General features: G+C 45.8%; 1 protein-coding gene across 1 annotated transcript in view; it reads left to right on the forward strand.

The window, feature by feature from the left end:
- STK26 (serine/threonine kinase 26) overlaps nucleotides 1-19,463 on the forward strand; it is a 43,984-nt gene that overhangs the window by 20,940 nt on the left and 3,581 nt on the right. The window contains exons 3-9 of the mRNA XM_053273953.1: nucleotides 337-567; nucleotides 7,216-7,272; nucleotides 10,844-10,952; nucleotides 11,045-11,202; nucleotides 12,639-12,824; nucleotides 14,462-14,610; nucleotides 16,473-16,566. Coding sequence (XP_053129928.1) covers nucleotides 337-567; nucleotides 7,216-7,272; nucleotides 10,844-10,952; nucleotides 11,045-11,202; nucleotides 12,639-12,824; nucleotides 14,462-14,610; nucleotides 16,473-16,566 — 984 coding nt within the window. The remainder of the gene's footprint in view (nucleotides 1-336; nucleotides 568-7,215; nucleotides 7,273-10,843; nucleotides 10,953-11,044; nucleotides 11,203-12,638; nucleotides 12,825-14,461; nucleotides 14,611-16,472; nucleotides 16,567-19,463) is intronic.

Raw genomic sequence — 19,463 nt, forward strand, 5'->3', positions numbered from 1 at the left:
GTTCAGGGGCATGCCACCTCTGATCCTGATGGAGGTACACAGCTGTCCGGTCTAGTAGCCATTGAGAGCCCTGTCCTCCATGAATTTGTCTAATTTCCTTTTAAACTTGTAAAGATTGGCCATCACCACTTCTGGCAGCTTCCCAGAGGCTTCTGGTTGACCAGGAAATAGGATGCTGGACCTCTCTGCTTGACTAGGAAAGGTGGGACCTTTTGTCTGATCTGACAGGACTGTTCTCATGTCCTTCCATCTGCCCTGGGCTTTAGAGAAAAAGCAAAATCAGAAATTACTTCTTCATCCTTCTCTTCCCCCCCCCCCACCACTCTTTTGCTGCAGAACCACCGAGCAGACCCCGAGGAACTCTTCACAAAACTAGAGCGCATTGGAAAAGGCTCATTTGGAGAAGTGTTTAAAGGAATTGATAATCGGACACAGCAAGTGGTGGCTATAAAGATCATAGACCTCGAGGAGGCCGAAGATGAAATAGAAGACATCCAGCAAGAGATAACTGTCCTAAGCCAGTGTGACAGCCCTTATGTAACAAAATACTATGGCTCCTATTTAAAGGTAACGTATACAATTGCTCCATGTTCACTGGGAAAGCTGAATCTTGTCCTCAGTTGTTTTGAAACCTGCAGAATTACATTTATGAGACCAAAGCAATGTCAAAGGGGTGTGTGTGTGTGTGTGTGTGTGTGTGTGTGTGTGTGTTGTGAGGCAGGGGTGGGTCAGGTCGAGGGTAGAGTCTGAGTTTGGATTTTGGTTGATTGTGTTCTGATCTTGGTGCATGAGGGAGTTGCAGTAGTCAAAAATCCCGAAGGAGTTTCAGCTTCCACACCATGCAGTTGTATGGCTGTTTCTTCTTGTTGCAGTTGCATGGCTGTTATGTTTATGGGTTGTTCCAATAATACATGTCATTATGTTTTTTGGTTTTTTAAAGAAACCCAGCAAGTTCCCTTTAGACGGAGCTGAAACCCAAGCATTACGCTCTCCCGCACGCTCTGTGGTCCACCACTTAGCAAATGTCCCCTTTATTTAAAAAGGTGTGGAACATCTTTAAAATTGAAGGCACTACGCCCAGAGTAGGAGACAGGGAGAGGGAGAGAAATATGTGGGGAGAGCAGGAACCCCCCAAGAGCAATATGGGGGAATGGAGAGGGAAAATAAGGGTGGTAGGTGCGTGGGTGGGAAGATCACCTGTTTGGTTTCTTCTTCTAGCATCTGTAAAGGCAACTTTCTTTTCTACATATCACTTCCTTAGTGAATCTGGGTGACACAGTGCCACTCTCATCTGCTATGCACATGTGTGCGCGCACACACACACACACCCTTACCCTTATTCTTCTGAAACAAGCTCACTGACTGAACATCCTGAATATTTCCCTTACTTATTGACAGTTCCTGTAAAAGGAACAAGGCACTTGATGTCTTCACTCTAATGGAGCTTTTCTGTAGGAGCCTGCTGCTATTCCTGTTTTATTAATTAAAATCCCCACCACCTCTCGCCTTTTTAAAAAGTAGGATACCCCAGCAGCTTAAGAAGTTAATTTTTAAGATTTTATACAATATCTAGCAAGGCAGAGCGCAGTCCCCAAAACCTACAAGCAGAGATACTACTGTTGTTGTTGTTGTTGTTGTTGTAACTTATTGTAATAAAAATATAGGACTTTCCCCCCCAAAAAAGGCCTTTGGAAAAGGTATATATGAGTGGGACTAAATACACACCTTGTGTTTCTTTTCAGACTGTGAGCCTTTGGGGGGACAGGGAACCATATTTATTTTATTTTAAGTAAGGGGCTTTGAGAACGTCTTTGCAACAGAAGTTTTCAAAGCAGTTTACTACTGCTACAACTGCTGCTGCTACTACTACTGATTAATTGATTAAGTGCCATCAAGTCGGTGTCTACTGGTAGCGATCACATAGATAGATCCTCTCCAGGATGATCTGTCTTCAACTTGGCCTTTAAGGCCTCTCCGTGGTGCATTCATTGCTGTTGTAATCGAGTCCATCCACCTTGCTGCTGGTCGTCCTCTTCTTCTCTTTCCTTCAACTTTTCCCATCATTATGGACTTCTCAAGGGAGCTGGGTCTTTGCATAATGTGTCCAAAGTAGGATAGTTTGAGCCCGGTCATTTGTGCCTCGAGTGAAAATTCTGGATTGATTTGTTCTATGATCCACTACTACTACTACTAAATAATAATAATAGTATAATATATAGTTCCCTGTCCCACAAAAGGCTGGCAGTCTGAAAAGAAACACAAGGTAGACATCAGCAACAGCCACTGAAAGAATGCTGTGCTGGTTTGAACAGGGCCAGTTTCTCTTCCCATGCTTAATATTCAGAGGATCACCGCTATGAAAGGTTCCTCTTAGCCCAGTTAGCAGGGATAATTGTATTTAGTTGCAGTCAGATTTTCCCTTTCCAAAGGCTTTTTTGGGGGAAATGCCCTATGTTTTTATTGCTTGCCAGAAAGTCAGCCATGATTGACTAAGGTGGGTCTCTCTTGGGAGGACGTTCCCCAATTGCAATGCTACAACCAAAAAAGCCCTTTCCCCAAGTACCCGCATACTCTTCCTCAGGCAGGAATAACTTCAATAGTGCATATGGGAGTGCATGTATTATATGAATATTTGTGTGAGGATCCGTGGTGTTTGATGATCTGGGGTCTGAGCTAGAGAAAAGGCCACTCTGTAGCCCCTGAAGAGTGAACCAGTCCATTAGGAAGAGCAGCAAGATTTCCCCATAAACACACTGTGGTTGGGTGCAAGCACTTGCTTGAAGAGGAATGCGCCTCTTCATCTAAGATCAAACATTTTCTTTAGGATATAATTTGCATTTCAGCACATGTCATATTCTTCCCACCCTGCAGGGATTACAATGTAAAAGATTTCTTATTTTGCTCTTAATGTCGGATGCAGCACAACTCTAACTAAAACTGTTTTTGCCTCAAGCTGTTCCAGAATATGACACATCCTCTGCCCTGCATGCAGTATATCTTGTTGGCCTGTTAGCACCAACAGGGAGCGTTTTAAAATGCCCAGACGAAAATGAGACACACCCAGTTACAGTTTACAGTAGTAACTTCTTTGAGGCATTATTGGAAAAACACTGTACATCTCCCTTTCCGATGTGTCGGTGTTTCCAAATCATGCTCATACCATGCTGCAACCACACAGTTTGCCTGAAAACAAATACTTATTGTGGGATGGGTTTGGTTTTTTCCCCTTACCTGACAGAGTTAGCTTTGTGGAAAGAGCTAAAAGTAGCAAGTATTTCCCCTCCTAGACATTAGAAGAAATCCTTGTCTTATAAGTGCAGTCTATAATCCTTCATAGTTCTTAACAAAGTATGCTCTATTTGGTGGCTAGACCTGTGGCATGGAGATCCCACACCTTTATTTACTTATTACGTTGTGCTCAGATTTCAGTTTGTGTTCAGGAAATGGTGTTGGGTTAAAACTCAGCCTTGGGTGGCAACCTGAATCCTGAAGACTGCTGGCAAAATTTTCTTTGGGCAGGGGCAGATATTTCAATGCTTATTCAGTTATTGGACCAGATGACGAATTTCTCTCATATGACGTCTTTAAATTTTAAGAGAACTTCACCAAATGGGTACAGTGACCTTTATATATCTATATAAAGCTGCTTGAGCCTCATTGACTGACATGAACCTCCCCGACCAAACCACGAAAGTTAGAAACATGCCATTTTCGCAAGTAGGTTCCAGACCTTTTCCAGACTACCAAAAAATGGAGAACCCTGGAAAATTCATTAACTTCCTGGAAAATGCGGAAAATGCTCTCACTGGAAAGCAGAGAGGATGGTGCCTAAATCTACTTGGCATACTCTTTGGTCATGTTGCGTGTGGCATGTTTGAACCTTACAGTCTGTCAAACTCAAAAGCAGTCTTATGGACTCCCAGTTGGCTGTGTACCTCTCAAGCAAATTACAGACAGGCTTAAGATGCGGAGATGTGTGCACGCGCAAAAGCCTTTTGCTGCCGAGAGGGGGAAGAGGCGGCAGGGAGGTACCCTGCCGCCCCAAATGCTTTCTAAAATACGTGCACTGGCGGGGAGAAAGTGGTGGCAGGGGTAAGTACACCCTCCCCCCGCCCTTAAAGGAACCCCCACCCCAGTGCCGGACTGCAGCTCTGTGGTTCCGTGCACATCCCTACTTTTGAGCATGTACGGTGACCTCCAAAATGGCCGCCGCACTGATCTTTGTAGGCCTGAACAGGCCAGAAATCAGACCGAGATGGACTGTGGCGGTATTCTAAGAGGATGGTGTGGGGAGGGGGAACCTTTGCAGACCCCCTGGCGGCCTTTAGGAAGCCCCCCGAAGGGGCTACAGGTTAAAAAATTTTGGGGGGAAATCCATGAATTGGGGAGAGGGTGGGGGCAGCATGGCACTGGCGCCCCCCCCCCAGTGGCGCCTAGGGCACGTGCCCTGGCTGCCCCCCCCTAGTTTCGCCTATGCAGATTTGTCTCTGTTGGCATTGTAAAATAGGTTATGGCACACTGTTTCATCCCATGCAAGCCAGCAGTATCCTTTTGCGGGGGTTGAAGTCATTACATGGACTAATCTAGTGTTACAGATTGCTCTTCCTCTTTCTAGAGGTACTTTGTTTGCTTGTTGGGTATATTCTGACCACCTGGGATCTAGAAGATCAGGAGACTGGTACTGCTTGCCAAGAGACGGCAGTTTCACAAAATGGGATATGCTGATCTTTGCCTTCCGTTAATTTGTGGATGGAAGTCCTTTCAGCCTGAACTGCCTATGATCCGTGTGTGTTAACCTGGCTGTCTGGAACTCCTACGCCAAGATTTGGGATTAGTCCAGTTATGTTAGTTCTTGAATCCTGCTGCTTACTGCCTGGGTATGAATGAGAAGAACAGACGTACTTCTAGAAATATTGTATTGCTGCCCCCTCCTCTTTGTCATCTCCGTGGTTGTTGTGGTAATGTTGATTATGCAATTCATGTTTTATGTGCGCAGGATTGCTTATAACTTCTGTTTGCTGACTGCTCATATTGTTTTTTTAAAAAGTAGTGTATCAGTTTTGTTTTGTATTTAAAAGTAGCTGAGGGTTATTTATATAAAATGCATCCTTTTTGAGACATATAAAATATATAAAATACTAAAATAGTTCAAACTGCCTTAAGATGTTGTTAACAGTGAGAACATAGTTCTCCTGCTTCCCATGTTGCATTTCAAACTTCCATTGTAATAAGTATATCCTGTTGCTACGGAAAAAGCAATAGAAAATCAAGACAGTAGAGTTTTCTGTTGGACCCATGTGTTTACTGTAATGAAAAGCAAACTTCATATTACACACATTTTTTTCACCCCAAAATGGAAAGCTGACATCCCCTCAGTTATATGAAGAGCACAGTTGGCTTCAGAAAGCAATGTGAATCATAAAGCTTTTGTCATCACGGCACTTCTTGAAGAGATTAAAATGCCTTTTTACTAGGACAAGTTAAACGTATACCCGACAAATATTTATATCCCACTTTTCAACAAAAGTCCCCAAAGTGGTTTATGGAGAGGGAGAGAGAGAATGGCTCCCTGTCCCCAAAGGGGTCACAATCTAAAAAAGAAACACGATAGGCAACAGCCACTGGAGGGATGCTGTGCTTGGGATGGATAGGGCCAGATGCTCTCCACCTGCTCAAGAAAGAGAATCACCACTTTTAAAAGGTGTCTCTTTGATCAGTTAGCAAGGGATTGTTTGTTAGCAGGGGACAGTATGCAAGTTATTGAGGCACATAGCTTAGGGGTGAAACACATGCTTTGCATGCAGAAGATTCAAATTCAGTCCCTGGCATCTCCAGGTAGGGTTGAAAAGATTCCTGTCTTAGACCTAGAGAGCAGCTGTTGTCAGTGTAAAAAATACTAAGCTAGATGTACTACTGGTCTGACTTGGTGTAAAGCAGTTTTCTGTATCCCTAACAATAGTTATTGATCCAGTAATCTCAGTCACTTAATTCTGGGCACTTAAGATGGTGCATATATAAAATATGACATGCCATTGAATGGAAATATTCTGTAAACAAGATTACTACTTCTCTTATATGCTGTTGGGATTACAGGTTATAGTCTTCTCCAAAACACTTTCTCTTGACAGGCTTAAAAGAACAATTGTTTGTTTTCCCAGAATGTTGAACAATGCTTTGGAACAATGCCTTGAGTGAAATTGTTACTAAAGGACAGTTCAGAGTAGTTTGAAAGTAAACAAACCTCCTCATGTCCTAACATTTATTTAATTAGTTGTTAAAAAGGGATGTGGGGGTTGGTGCAGCAGCGGATACTATTAGTGATATAAATACTTGGATTGTAATAGAATCACTTGCATTTGTTTTAGCTGATAGATAGAACTTCTAAATACTATTAGCCCTCAAACAAATACATATATTGACTTCAGCAGCCTTCACTCTCCTGAGCAGAAGAGATCTGCTTAGATATAAATATGAATTATGCTGAGTATTTGAATCTTGAATCTTGCAAACCTTCAAAATTAGGAACCAAACTTGGATGTGGTGATGATGATGCTACCAGTGTGCATGTGTGAACTTGTCTTTAGGTCACTAACTAATAGGGAAGTTGTGATGGAGAGTGGTGGGAGTTGTCATCCAGAAACAGCTAGAGAGCTACGTTGGGGTTTGCCACCCCTTCAGTAGTGCTTTTGAGGTGTCCATGGTGTAGAAGACATTTAAAGAGAGACTCTTCTCTAGTTCTGTTGGGATGGTTTACTTTCTTCTCTTCTCTTTGTGCAAGTGGGGGGGTAACGAATGAACACCCCGCAGCAGAGCTTATGCTCCCTCCCCCTAACCATCCTGCTTCTGTCTCCAGATACATTCTGTTTCCATTTCTCTCTCTTTTCCCCATCCCAGCTGCTTTTTCACTTTCCCTTGGCTCATCTCACTTATGGGTGCTTCAAAATAGATATGACATAACTGGTGCAATGAGGGATATCCTCATGATTGTTTGCATGACCTTCTGCATTTCCTCTTACCCAGCTTGCAGCTGCAGTGGTGTGTGTGTGTGTGTGTGTGTGTGTGCATGTGAGTGAGAGAGAGAGAGGGAGAGAGAGATGCTTGCATGTGCATTGTGTGGTGAGGTGGGCTACACATCTGGAAGAGATGTCTGCCCTTTAGGATCGAAACACGAACCTTTCTTGAGAAGTCTAACATATTGTCTATGTTCCCTTTTAGGGCACAAAGTTATGGATAATAATGGAATACTTAGGTGGGGGATCAGCATTGGATCTTGTAAGTATTCTGGTTATCAGTTGCTAATTCATATTTATTTTTAAGTTTGTTTACGTGTCCTTTCTGTTAGAAGTATGGTTTCTCTCTCTCATTAGCAGAGTGCCTCTCCATTCAGTTTCTGCTCTTTATAGGGGGTTTTTAAGCGGACGTAAACATGCCTCTTGCCTTCAAGCAATGTAAGCATCCAGGTTTGGGGAAAGGTTTTAGGTCCTAGGTCCTAGTTACACTAGAAATCCACCTCTGTCTATTCTTGCACTACTGAAATCTTGCACTGTGGAGACAGAGGTGGATTATCAGTGTAACGAATGCCTAGGACCGAAATCCTTTCCCCAGACCTGAATGCTTGCATTACTTGAAGGCAAGGGACCTGTTTACGTCCTCTTGTGGGCGAGGCAGGGGACACACAAACCCTATAAAAAGCAGCAACTGAATGGAGATGGAATGCAACTCAATGGAGCCAGCTGATCTTCGTAATACACTATTAATAATAGGTTTTCTTAGCACATACCTGTTCAGTGTGAGATTGCTTTTGATTGGAAGTTGCTCAGTTTGGTTATCTCTTTTTGTTATTGCCCTCTAAAGTACTGTTCCTGTTGGTGATGTATAAAAGGTACACATCTTATCTGCTCTCCTTTTTACAATAAGCTTGTGAGTCAGGCGACTATAACCTACGTTTGTAGACCAATATCCAAGACTACTGAGTGAGTCAGTGCCCAGGGAGGGTTGGGTCCAAGGCAAACACGCCTTCTGCTGATGTAGACTGGCTGTGTCATCCAGCAGTCCTGTAGGTGCGGTGGTCCTACATGTCTGATTGTAGATGAAGGCAACTCATCTGCCTTGCGCCTTAAAAACCATATTTTAGAATAAAGCATTCAGCCCATTCTGCATGTTAGTAATAGGAGAAAGCCTTGTTGCCATCAAAACATGGTGAATAGTTGAGAAGGTGGGATGTTCTGTCAACTTTAAAACACCCAAATGTTTCCCTTGGAAGCTGGTCCCAGGACTGTTCCAAAGAACAGTTCATATTCAGTGTTGAAACTGACCTGGCTTTTCCATTTTCAGCAGTTTAAATTTAAACCATGAAAGGGCCCATTGCTTCTGACAAATGCAGCGTTCATGGCAGATGCAGCGTTGGAGCGACTAAAAAAGCAAAGAGCTCTGGGTGGTGATGTGTGGTTTCCCCCTGCCCCCCAGCCCAGCTCCACCACAGCCCTGTATGGGAGACCCACCCTTTTCCTGTAAGATAATACAGCTCAGTGTTTATGCTTATGAGATCCTGAAATATTCTTAGCAGTGTGACATTTTTTTGTGTGCTTCGTAGCAGGCTGGCTTGGTTGCACTAGAATTTCAGTGCCTGCTTACGAGTAGCCTCTTCTACACACGGCTCTGCTCACACCACGAGCTCTCAATTAAACCCTACCCAACAACCACCTTCTGCTTTTCCCAGCTGGAGTTCAGTGTAGCCAGGCGCAAGACATCATCTTGCTCAGGGCTGCAGAGCTTTGGCTTTCCTGTAGGTGTTGGACTACAACTCCCATCATCCCTGGCTATTGGTCACTGGGGATGATGGGATTTGTAGTCCAATGGCAGCTGGAGGGCTGAAGTTGTGCAGCCCTGACCTTGCTGCTTCTTACATAGCCAGGTTCTTATGTAGTAGTTGGCGCCTGGAGCCAACAACAAATATTTATATACTGCTTTTCAACAAATGTTTCCAAAGCAGTTTATATAGAAAAATAATAAATAAATAAGATGGTCCCCTGTCGCCAAAGGGCTCACAATCGAAAAAGAAACCTAAGATAGACACCAGCAACAGTCCCTGGAGGGATGCTGTGCTGAGGTGTGTGAATAGGGCTAGTTCCTCTCCCCCTGCTCAATTCAGATAATAACCATGTTAAAAAGGTATCTCTTTACTCAGTTAGCAGGGGTAGAGCCAGAGTCCGAGTCAGAGCAGACGTTAGCAAGAGGGCTCATTCACACTGAATTTTCATTGAATGTTCCTCGCTCCAGTGCCAAGGCCTGATGAGTGAGAACCACCAGTTTGCCTTACAATTGCATGTGCTGTCATGACCTCAAGGAGAATACTTTAGACAAGTCCACACGTTCAGTTGCAAATCATCAAACGATAGACGTGCATGTGTGAATCGACCCTTCCTAGTGGCAGAAGGAGCTTGTCGGTGACAAACTCCTGTGAACCTCTAGCTAGATCCTTGTAGTCTTTGTCTACAATTGCTTCTTGGCCTTTTGGCTAAGATCAAGTGTGTGTGGATTGTCTACAAGGAGTAATACTTGGTGCTGGTGCCTGTTGAGGGCCTTGTGGGTGACATCCCAGCGTCTGTAGATATTCACACTGATCTTGCCAAGTTTCACTCTACTGCAGGATTAGGCAACCTTGACTCTCCAGCTGTTGTTGAACTACAACTCCAGTCACCCCCGCCACAATAAATTGGATGTTTTCTTGCAAAATGAGGGGACGAGACAGGGGAACATGTTCTTGCTTGTGGTGCCCACCGTCTAAGAGATTTCAGGCTTTATTTTTTACCAGAACCCCAAGGTCTACCAGCTGCAGAATAGATTTTGCAGAAAAGCTGGTATTGGCATGTGGCTGGGGTTAGGGCCAGATGTGAAATGGTTGGCTTGGGGTTGAGCTAGTTCCTTCCTGCACCGGGATGACATATACACAGATGAACATCTGAGTTACTATAGATCAGGGATCTCTAATACTGACCTACAGAGTTGCGCAAAGACCTAGTCAAAGGTAACCAGTTCATTTCCCCTATTTTACAACTGAGTAACACTGAGACCAAGAGAAAAGTGGTTAGCACAAGGCCAGCTATGGCTGAGAGCTGGTTTTTAAAAGTGATTTTGCTTGTTTTTTTGTTAAAGCAATTGGGAGCCAGAAATTCATGCCAATCTACTGCAGATCATCTAGAGATCTACCAGTAGATCCAGGGCTGCCAAGACCAGGTTCTGGCCCTGGTGGGGGGGAAAAAAAAGGGTGGCCACCACCACAAGGCCAAACTGCCGATCTTAAAAATAATTCTAGCCACCATGTGTGTGGCTGGGGGTCGAGGGTGGGTGTGAGCCAAGCACTCCCCTGTAGTGGCAGGAGGCAAGACAAAAACATATGCAACATAGTTGGGCCCCGGGCCCCTTTCTGGACCACTGGGCCCCGATAATTTGTACCAGCTTCCCCCTGCCCCCCATCAGCCCTGAGTAGATCCTGATGTACTACCTTCTGCCCATCCCTGCTCTTAGCAGATCGCTTCCAGTGTGGCAAAGTATATTTACTAGAGTATTGCTACATCTTTACGCATCACGATCCTCTCTGTAAGACAGCACTGGCTAAAACCTCTTAGTAAACATTCCCGGTGGTTGCTTGACCATGTTTCCAAGCTGCTTGCAGTTATGATCAATTGTTGTGGAACGTATGCATCAAAGTTTTTCCTTCCTTGCAAGTCTTTCGAGAGAGAGAAACAATGACATTTCAAATTCATTGTGATCTGTAACTTAACGAATGGTGAAGGCTGGGGTTAAAAATAAATGTGAAATGCATTTTGTGTTTTCCCTAAAGCTTCGTGCTGGCCCATTTGACGAATTCCAGATTGCTACGATGCTAAAGGAAATCTTGAAAGGTCTTGACTATCTACATTCAGAGAAGAAAATTCACAGAGATATAAAAGGTGCGCATAAACAAGTGTGAGAGTAAAAACCCTTCAAGCCATATTTCCTTCTGTTTTTAAAATTAAGTTGTCCGCTTTCTCCTCCCTTCAAGCGGCCAATGTCTTGTTGTCGGAGCAAGGAGATGTTAAGCTTGCGGATTTTGGCGTTGCTGGGCAGCTGACCGATACGCAGATTAAGAGGAACACCTTTGTAGGCACACCATTTTGGATGGCCCCTGAAGTCATTCAGCAATCAGCCTACGACTCAAAAGTAAGCCCTTTGTGTGACCTGTTCGTGTTGTGCCCAGATGTATTTAGAAACCTCCCTTGACCACAAGTGTATAATATGGCCCCGAATGTAGATTCTGGCAGATGTCATGAAAGCTTGAGAATGTCAGTCTGCGTGCATTCAGTTTTTAAGAGCAAGCCTCTAGCCCTGATGCTTACAAATGAAAAGCCCAGAATTGTGTGGAAGATTCTTGCCAAGGACAAAAAACCAGAGGGGCCCCTTAGGCGTGGCTATTAGTGCATATGCTCGCTTGCCTCTGCAACTTCTCGTCCTGGGTTTAGTGAGCTTTTTCTCTTCTGCCCTTGCCCCATACCATCTGAGCAAAGAATTCTGTGTTCTTCTCCAAAAGGCCCAAACAAATTGCTGTCTACGAATGTATGCAAACTTACACACGTGGTTCTTGTATTGCAAAGTTTCAAACCTTCCTCTTGTTACACTGCAGAGCTATGACAGTTTCTTATCTTGGCTTCCTGGTGAACTCACACAGCATCACTGCACCCACTTGCTCTTCTTTAATTCTCCTCCTTCTGTGTGAGCACTTCCGCATTTTGTTGACCACAAAGCTGCAGGAAGTTTGTCCGTAACTGGGCTAAACCTATTGAAAGGGCCCACCCAACTCTAGTTCCCTGGGCATGGTTTGGGAGCACACAATGCGGGCACCTTGGTGAAGTGAAGCGAGTCTGGTCGGCGCCTGGGTGGGAGACCACCCTAAATATGCCATCTTCAGTTGCATTATGAAAGACAGCCAGAATATAAATATAGCCAATTAATATGTAACCATTCATTGCTGCCCCAGTGTCCAGAGAGTGCAGCAGCCCTATTTTGTAGGTGTGCAGTGCTCCATATCAGTTCAGGTGTGTGTTTGGGGTTTTTTTCAGACTTATGATGGCTCTCCACATGAGCAGTGTGGAGAGCCAAAGAGGGTTCCACAGGGAGAGCGGGCTTGACCTGCCCTCTCCGCAGACAAGCAGGCAGCTCGGTCTGGGGGGCCGAATTGGCTGGAGCCGGTTAGGGTGGCGATTCGGGCCCCCACTGGAAGTCCCAGAATGCCCTGCGCTAGTATGTGGGGCATTCTGGGGAGCCCCCAACCACAACCACCACCCCCACTGCTGGGAGGCTTCTGGGCCTCCTCGTGAGTCACTGCGGCAGCACACAATCAAAACAACAGGGTTAGCGGAGCGCTCGCTCCACTAACCTCGTTTAAGGGGGGGGGGATTAAGCGGACGGTTCACACGCGTTGTAGGAATCGAGCTGGGCTCCCTTAGCTCGGTTTCCTCTGTGTGTGTAAATAGCCTCCTAGTCTGTAATTGGGGATTAGCAATTCTTGTTCTAGTTCGAAAATATTTCTGCTAAGCAACTCGCTATTTTGTGATAACTGGCGTTGTAAGGAGTGTGGCCTTCCCTTCCCTTCCCTGCAGGCTGATATTTGGTCGTTGGGGATCACCGCTATTGAGCTCGCGAAAGGAGAGCCGCCCAACTCGGACATGCACCCGATGAGAGTCCTCTTTCTTATTCCCAAAAACAACCCTCCAACCCTAATAGGAGACTTCAGCAAGCCCTTCAAAGAGTTCATTGATGCATGCCTGAATAAGGACCCGACGTTTGTGAGTGTCACTCTTTACGTCTCCCTCCGCCTTTGAAATTGTTCTGTTGTGTTCCTGCCGAACAGGAGGCCAAGAGAAGTCTGTGTTTGTTTTAAAATATGTATATCCTGCCCCTCCAGTGCGATACTGCGAGGGGCAGCTCACAAAATAACAGGTGGAATTGAGATATTTCAAACTGTTGCAGGCTGTTGGGATGTGTGGTGTACCGAGTAGCATCGGATGCATCTTTTTTTGTTTTTGTTACTTGATTGAAGGTGCTGTGAGAACAGAGTGGATGGTTGGAGACCACTTGCTTTAAAGAATAATAGGGCTGGACGGGAGGAGAGCTGGTCTTGTGGTAGCGAGCATGTATTGTTCCTATTGATAAGCAGGGCCTATTCTGGTTTGCATTTGGATGGGTGAGCACTGTAAGATATTCCCCTTAGAGGATGGGGCCATAATTCCGTGGAAGAGCACCTTCATACTTGCATGCAGAAGTCCCCAGGTTGTTTGCTTGCATCCCCAGGTAGGGCTGGAAAAGGCTCCTGCCTGCAACCTTGGAGAAGGTGCTGCCTGTCAGTGTAGATAATATTGAGCTAGATGGGCCAGTAGTCTGACTCGGTATAAGGCAGCTTCCGACGTTCCTAAGGGATGTACCTTGTGCATAGTTTTCTTCAGGTAAATCTATTCTCGGATATAATGAAGGCTGCAGAGTTAGTTGTGTTGGGCTTGATAAGAACCACGTTTCTTGCTCTGGGTTACGGTTGGGATAGGAAAAGGTTTTGGATTGCACAGTGCTCTTGGGACAGAGTGGAAGAGAGAGCTAGTTTTCCGCTATAAAGACGATTGAGTAATATATAATTACAGACGCTGTCTTGCAGTGTTCTTCATTGTAAGACCAGGGGGCCAGTGGCAGGCCCCATCTACCCTACGTGTGCCCCCCTGACTAATTGTTTGTTGGGCCTGTGTGAAGTTTCAGCCAAAGCTGAATACTCTGCTCGATCCTCCTGGCACCATGTGGAGACTACCCTGCTCATCGTGCAGTGCTGCGCTTTGCCCAGCACCCTAGGGGCACCTTTAAAGGTAACGGAGCCCTCTTGAACCTCTGCACCATCTTGGCAGGCAGAGTGCTGGGAAGTGTAGCCCCTAGGGAGCTGTCCTCCTAAAACGCTGGAGAGGGCTCCATCTTCCTTAAAGGAAGGGCCCCCTCAGCACTGAGAAAGGTGTCATACTGTGCACAGTGGGAAATGGCTCTCACCGTTAACAAATATTTATATATTGCCACCAACAACAAATATTTATATAGTGCTTTTCAACAAAAGTTTACATATAGAAATAAATGAATAAATAAAGACGGCTCCCTGTCCCCAAAGGGTTCACAATAATAAAAAAAAGAAACACAAGATAGACAGGAGCAACCGTCACTGGAGGGGTTCTGTGCTGGGGGTAGATAGGGCCAGTTGCTCTCCCCCTGCTCAATAAAGAGAATCACCTCTTTTTAAAGGTGCCTCTTTGCCCAGTTAGTGGAGTGGCCCCTGTTTGAAAACTGCTGTGCTGTACTGTTAAAGATTTGACACTTAACAGGTGTGCCCTGATCTAATCAACCAATTTGTATTTACCAGAACTGTGGCCAGTGTAAACTCTATGTGTTTTTACAGCGTCCCATCGCAAAAGAACTCCTCAAGCACAAATTTATCCTGAAAAATGCCAAGAAGACTTCTTACCTGACGGAGCTTATTGATAGGTTTAAGAGGTGGAAAGCGGAAGGACACAGTAGCGACGAAACAGATTCTGATGGCTCCGACTCGTAAGTCTGAGTTCTGGGCTGTGGTTTGTTGTTGTTGATTTTGGGGGCGGGCGGGTGGCTGAAGGTATCTGCCCAAGCGTGCGGCTTTTGTGCTTTAGGGTGTGGAGTTGAGCTCTTGTCATCAGATATCAAAACTAGTATTTTGGAGCCACTAGCATGGGCCAAACCCCTCCTGTATTCTACCAAAGACAGTCACAGGGCTCTGTGGTCGCCAGGAGTTGACACTGACTTGATGGCACAATTTCCTTTCGCATGGGCCGCAGTCGTGAGTAAAAACGTTTCTTGGAGGCAAACTGGCAACTCCTCTTGAAATAGCAGTTTGCAGCCTATCCCTCTGAGCAGTGCAAGTTTTCAGTCCCAGCTGTCCAGCGGTATGTTTAAATCCTGCCCCAACTTGAGCAACGGTCCTCTTGCAGCCCTGAGTGGAGTGTCCCTCCCTGCTGCCAGTCTGGTCGTAGCATTGCATTGTGGTTTCCGCCGCGCTCTTTTCCAGCATATAAATACTGTTGTAAACTGTCCAGAGACGTGAGTGTTGGGGCAGTATAGAAGTGTGTTAAATTTCATCACTCTTGGCCGGGATCCAGACTGCTGAGTGGAGGTGACTGGTCCCACGTCCCCCACCCCCTCCACTTCCGATGGCCGTTTGCTGTGTGCCTCCCCAGGCACCTTCCCACAGGGTGGAACCGCTTCTGCGGCAATACCCAACAAGGCTTGAGTGCTGTGTGTTTTTATGTTTGTTAGTAGCCGCTTCGGGCACTGCATCAGTGGCAGAAAATGTGGCACATAGATACAAGCACTTAGCACATGTGCATCGGCCTCTCTGGATCCTGGCTTTTATTTTTCTTGTAGGTTCCACATGTTTTGTTTTTTTCGTAGCTGAGATATGTTAAGCTGAGAGGGTGTGATCTTTGCCCAAGGTCACCCTTTGGATTTCATGACGGAAACGTGTCACTGCACCGTATTGATTGTGGCGTATTTGTTACATCCTTGTATGGGTGTTGCCCCTTCATTTATGCTTTCTGCCTTGACCTCAGACACTTTTAGATTCCTACATAGTTTGGTGGTGGTTGGTTGGGGTGTGTGTGTGTGTGTTTTTAAAGCACATACTAAAGGCATTATTTAGGGCATTGCACCTACAAAAGACAGCCAGATCCTCTCGTATGAAGAGGGGAGTTGGGAATGCACTGCCAGACCCACTGCTAATGTCGCCATGCCCTACTGGCCCTGACCTCTGTGCACTGAAGATCTGACGTGGGGGTGGGTGGGTGAGTCTAACTGTGTGCGCATAGGTGCTTCACGTGATGGGTAACTCAAGATGTTTGGGTTTCCCAGTCCACACCATTTCCAGATGTTTGGCTAAAGGCCGAGGAGTGAGGCCAGTGGTATATTCCTATGTGCCCACATACAGCATGTACAGAGGAAGAGGAAGGTCTGGAAAGACCCTCTGTGAATGTAGCCCTAACCCATTCTCATCGGTGTGATTTTTATCATTGACCTCCCAGGGATGGGGATTGCATCCTGCTATCAGTTTTGCCCCGTTCCACACCACCTCTGTGAGAAGAGCCCTCAAACGCTGCATCACACTGGTTAATGCTTTGATGTCCTAAGTCTTCAGCTGATGAGGCATGCACCATTCGGACCTTGTAAAGCAAGCTGTCTGAAGTCAGGGGCAGCAGGGTTTGCTTTTAGTCCCCAATTCTTGTCCAGTCTATCACACTGTTGACACTGGCCATATACAGACATGCTGTATGTAGAGCATACCACCAGCCCTGAACAATATATTTAAGAGTTTTCACTTGTCCAGACTTCTGGTGTACTAGCACATGACTTTAAAACGTGTGTCTTTTTTTTCCTTTCCTCAGGGAGTCTAGCAACAAGGAGAATAATTCTCACCCCGAGTGGAGTTTTACTACAGTTCGGAAGAAGCCAGATGCCAAGAAACTGCAGAATGGAACAGTACGTCCAGCCAGAATCTCTTTATACTCTCACGACTCCTTGGAAGCGGTGGCAGGCGGAGTGCTAACCTTGGTGCCTGTGAAAGCGGAGTCAAATGACATGTTGCTGCTGGTGCAGCTCAGGGAAGGGCAGCCCGCTCTGTGGAATCGTTGGCCATTCTCTAGCCATAGTTGTCTCTGCAGCCATTATTCTCATGGCTGAAGGCGGGTGGGGTTCTCGGGACGGCAGTGGAGATTCCATGGGGTTTCGTTGCAGGCCGTGGTTTCTTACTGCACTCCTGAGCACCCTGGCCTTCATCTGTTTAAAAAAAATTACTATAATCATTATTACCTTTATTATTATTAAATATTCAACCATTTTAATAATGCAGGCCCTATTCACAAATTGCGCTGCAAAGCTTTCTGCTTTATCCCTTTAATGACTGGGTTTGTGCAGATCATCTTTTCTCCTGGTCGTGTGTGTCTGAATTTACCTCCAGAATAGTGGCTAGCCCGTGATGAAGCAGTGACCACCAGCAGTAACCCACACAAGACTGTTGCATGTACTCATGTAATCTTCTGGCAGGCGTTAGCGCTAGGTGGTGTCTTTGTTTTTTGTCCTCCCAGTTGCAAAAATAATTTGAGACCAGGATCAATGGATAGGGTTGGTCATTCTTTCTCTGGAATATTTCAGCAGGGGTGCAGGCAAGGGGAAAACCTGAGAGAGTCTGCCCACTTAAATTTGGGTGGAGCAATAGGAATTAGATTTGGCCAGGAGGGGCACTCCTCAAATGCTGGGAGCGGGGGCAATGTTCCTTCTAACAGGGATTCTCAGATGTTCTTAACTACAACTCCCATAATTCCAAAGCAAAAGACATTGCAGCTGGGGATTCTGGGAGTTGTAGTCATCAACATCTGGGAATCCCTGTTAGAGGGCACACTGGGTGGGGGTGGAGGGGTGGGTCTGCATCCGTTATCCCTTCTATAGTTTCAGCCATGATTTTCTCTGCCACATTTCTGAAAACAAAAATACCCCTGATTTGTATAGCAAAATCAGCATGTTGTGAGGCTCCTAAAACTCTGAAAGTATGCTTCCCTCATAGGTGTGGATGAACTTAACTCCTCCAAGAAAAATCTCCTGGCTGTTTCTGTTCTCTCCAAGAGTGGAGACAAGGGGGGAAAGTTGAGGAGCAAGTCCTTATTTATTTTTTTGTGGGTTAGACACACTGGGAGTGAGCTTTATTAGGTTTAGGCAGAGGAGAGTTCAGTGCAGGAGCAGCCGAAATGCTAGGGGGCTAGCATCACCCCTGTATTTCAGGGACGTTGTCCTAATTTGGAAGGGAATTCAGACGGGTTTCCAGTAGGTTACTGGGCTCACGAGACTTCTGCACGGTGTGACTCTTCTTGCTTCGCATGTACTTCCACACGGCACAGCACTTGGTGATGTGAATGTTGCCTTATGCAAATGTGGAGTGTTCCACTTTGACCACGTTAGGGTCTGTTCGTCCAGGCAGTTCCCCTGCACCATGAACCGCTATAGCTCCTCCACATGCAAGGGGTACAACCGTGTGAACCAGGTGGGGATGCAAAGGCAGCCATGGCCCCCTGCCCGGTGGCAGCCCACAGGAAAAAGACTGTCACAATTGCCGAGAGATTTCTGCTGACTGTGTTGGTCTACAGCCCAGCTGATGCTGGCATTTCCCTTTGTGATTGCAGGCAGGCACATGTGCTCAGGGAGGAGCCTCTGAGATGCAGGAGAGTGTGCCTGTGGGGAACTAGTGCATGGTGTCCTGGGTCAGAGCTGAACGGGCTTCTGGACCTCCTTTTTGTTTTTCACTTGGCACCCCCAGGTCTGCCAGTTGGTGCAAAGTGATGGCTTGGAGCAGAGCCAGTTGACCTGGGGAGAGGAGAGCTGGTCTTGTGATCGCAAGCATGACTTGTCCCCTTAGCTAAGCAGGGTCTGCCCTGGTTTCATATGAATGGGAGACTTGATGTTTGAGCACTGGAAGATATTCCACCTCAGGGGATGGAGCCGCTCTGGGGAGAGCAGAAGGTTCCAAGTTCCCTCCCTGGCAGCATCTCCCAGATAGGGCTGAGAGAGACTCCTGCCTGCAACCTTGGAGAAGCCGCTGCCAGTCTGTGTAGACCAGGCATGCACAACTCAAATGACCTGGTGGGCCGAAACTGACCATGACATGGCTCATGGGGGCCGAGGCCAATTTTTAGGGTGCTGATTATTAAAGTAACACTTAATATCAATCAATTAATTAAATCAAATCAAAGTGAAAATAATTAGAATGAATGTAATCAAAATTTAACTTTTGAAGTTCTGGCAGGCCAAGATTAATTTAAATTAAAATAAAATGAATTGAATTGAATTAAAAATTCTAATAAAATAAATACAATACAATCTGTACAAAATACATAACAATAAAATGCATTGTTCTTCCTTTCCACCTCTGCCAGAATGGGGCAGTCTTGGCTTGAGACAGAGAGAGAATGGGGCAGTCTTGGCCCCCGTGGGCCAAGAAAAAAGGCCTTGTGGCCTCATGCTGTCTAGGCCTGGTGTAGACAATACTGTGCTAGATGGACCTATGGTCTGACTCAGTATATGGTAGCTTCCTATGTTCCTACCTGTATACAGGTGGCCCTCATTATCGGCGGTCCCGTGTCCATGGTCGGGCAGTGAAGACCTGGCCTCGTCATGTGCGCTTCAAAAAATACTAGATAGATAGACATTTTTATTTACGACCCGTGGTCAGCTTAGAAAACAATTAAAAAATGGTAGAATAAGAAATCCTACAAAAGGTTAACAGTTGCTGGAAAATACTAGGAATTTGCCTATCTGTGCTTCCTAGGTGGCGGAAATGACCCCCAAGGTCATTTCCGACCGCCCTTTTGCTGAAAGGAGTCTTTTTG

This window comes from Hemicordylus capensis, chromosome 11 (assembly GCF_027244095.1).
Source record: "Hemicordylus capensis ecotype Gifberg chromosome 11, rHemCap1.1.pri, whole genome shotgun sequence".
Lineage (NCBI taxonomy): Eukaryota > Metazoa > Chordata > Lepidosauria > Squamata > Cordylidae > Hemicordylus > Hemicordylus capensis.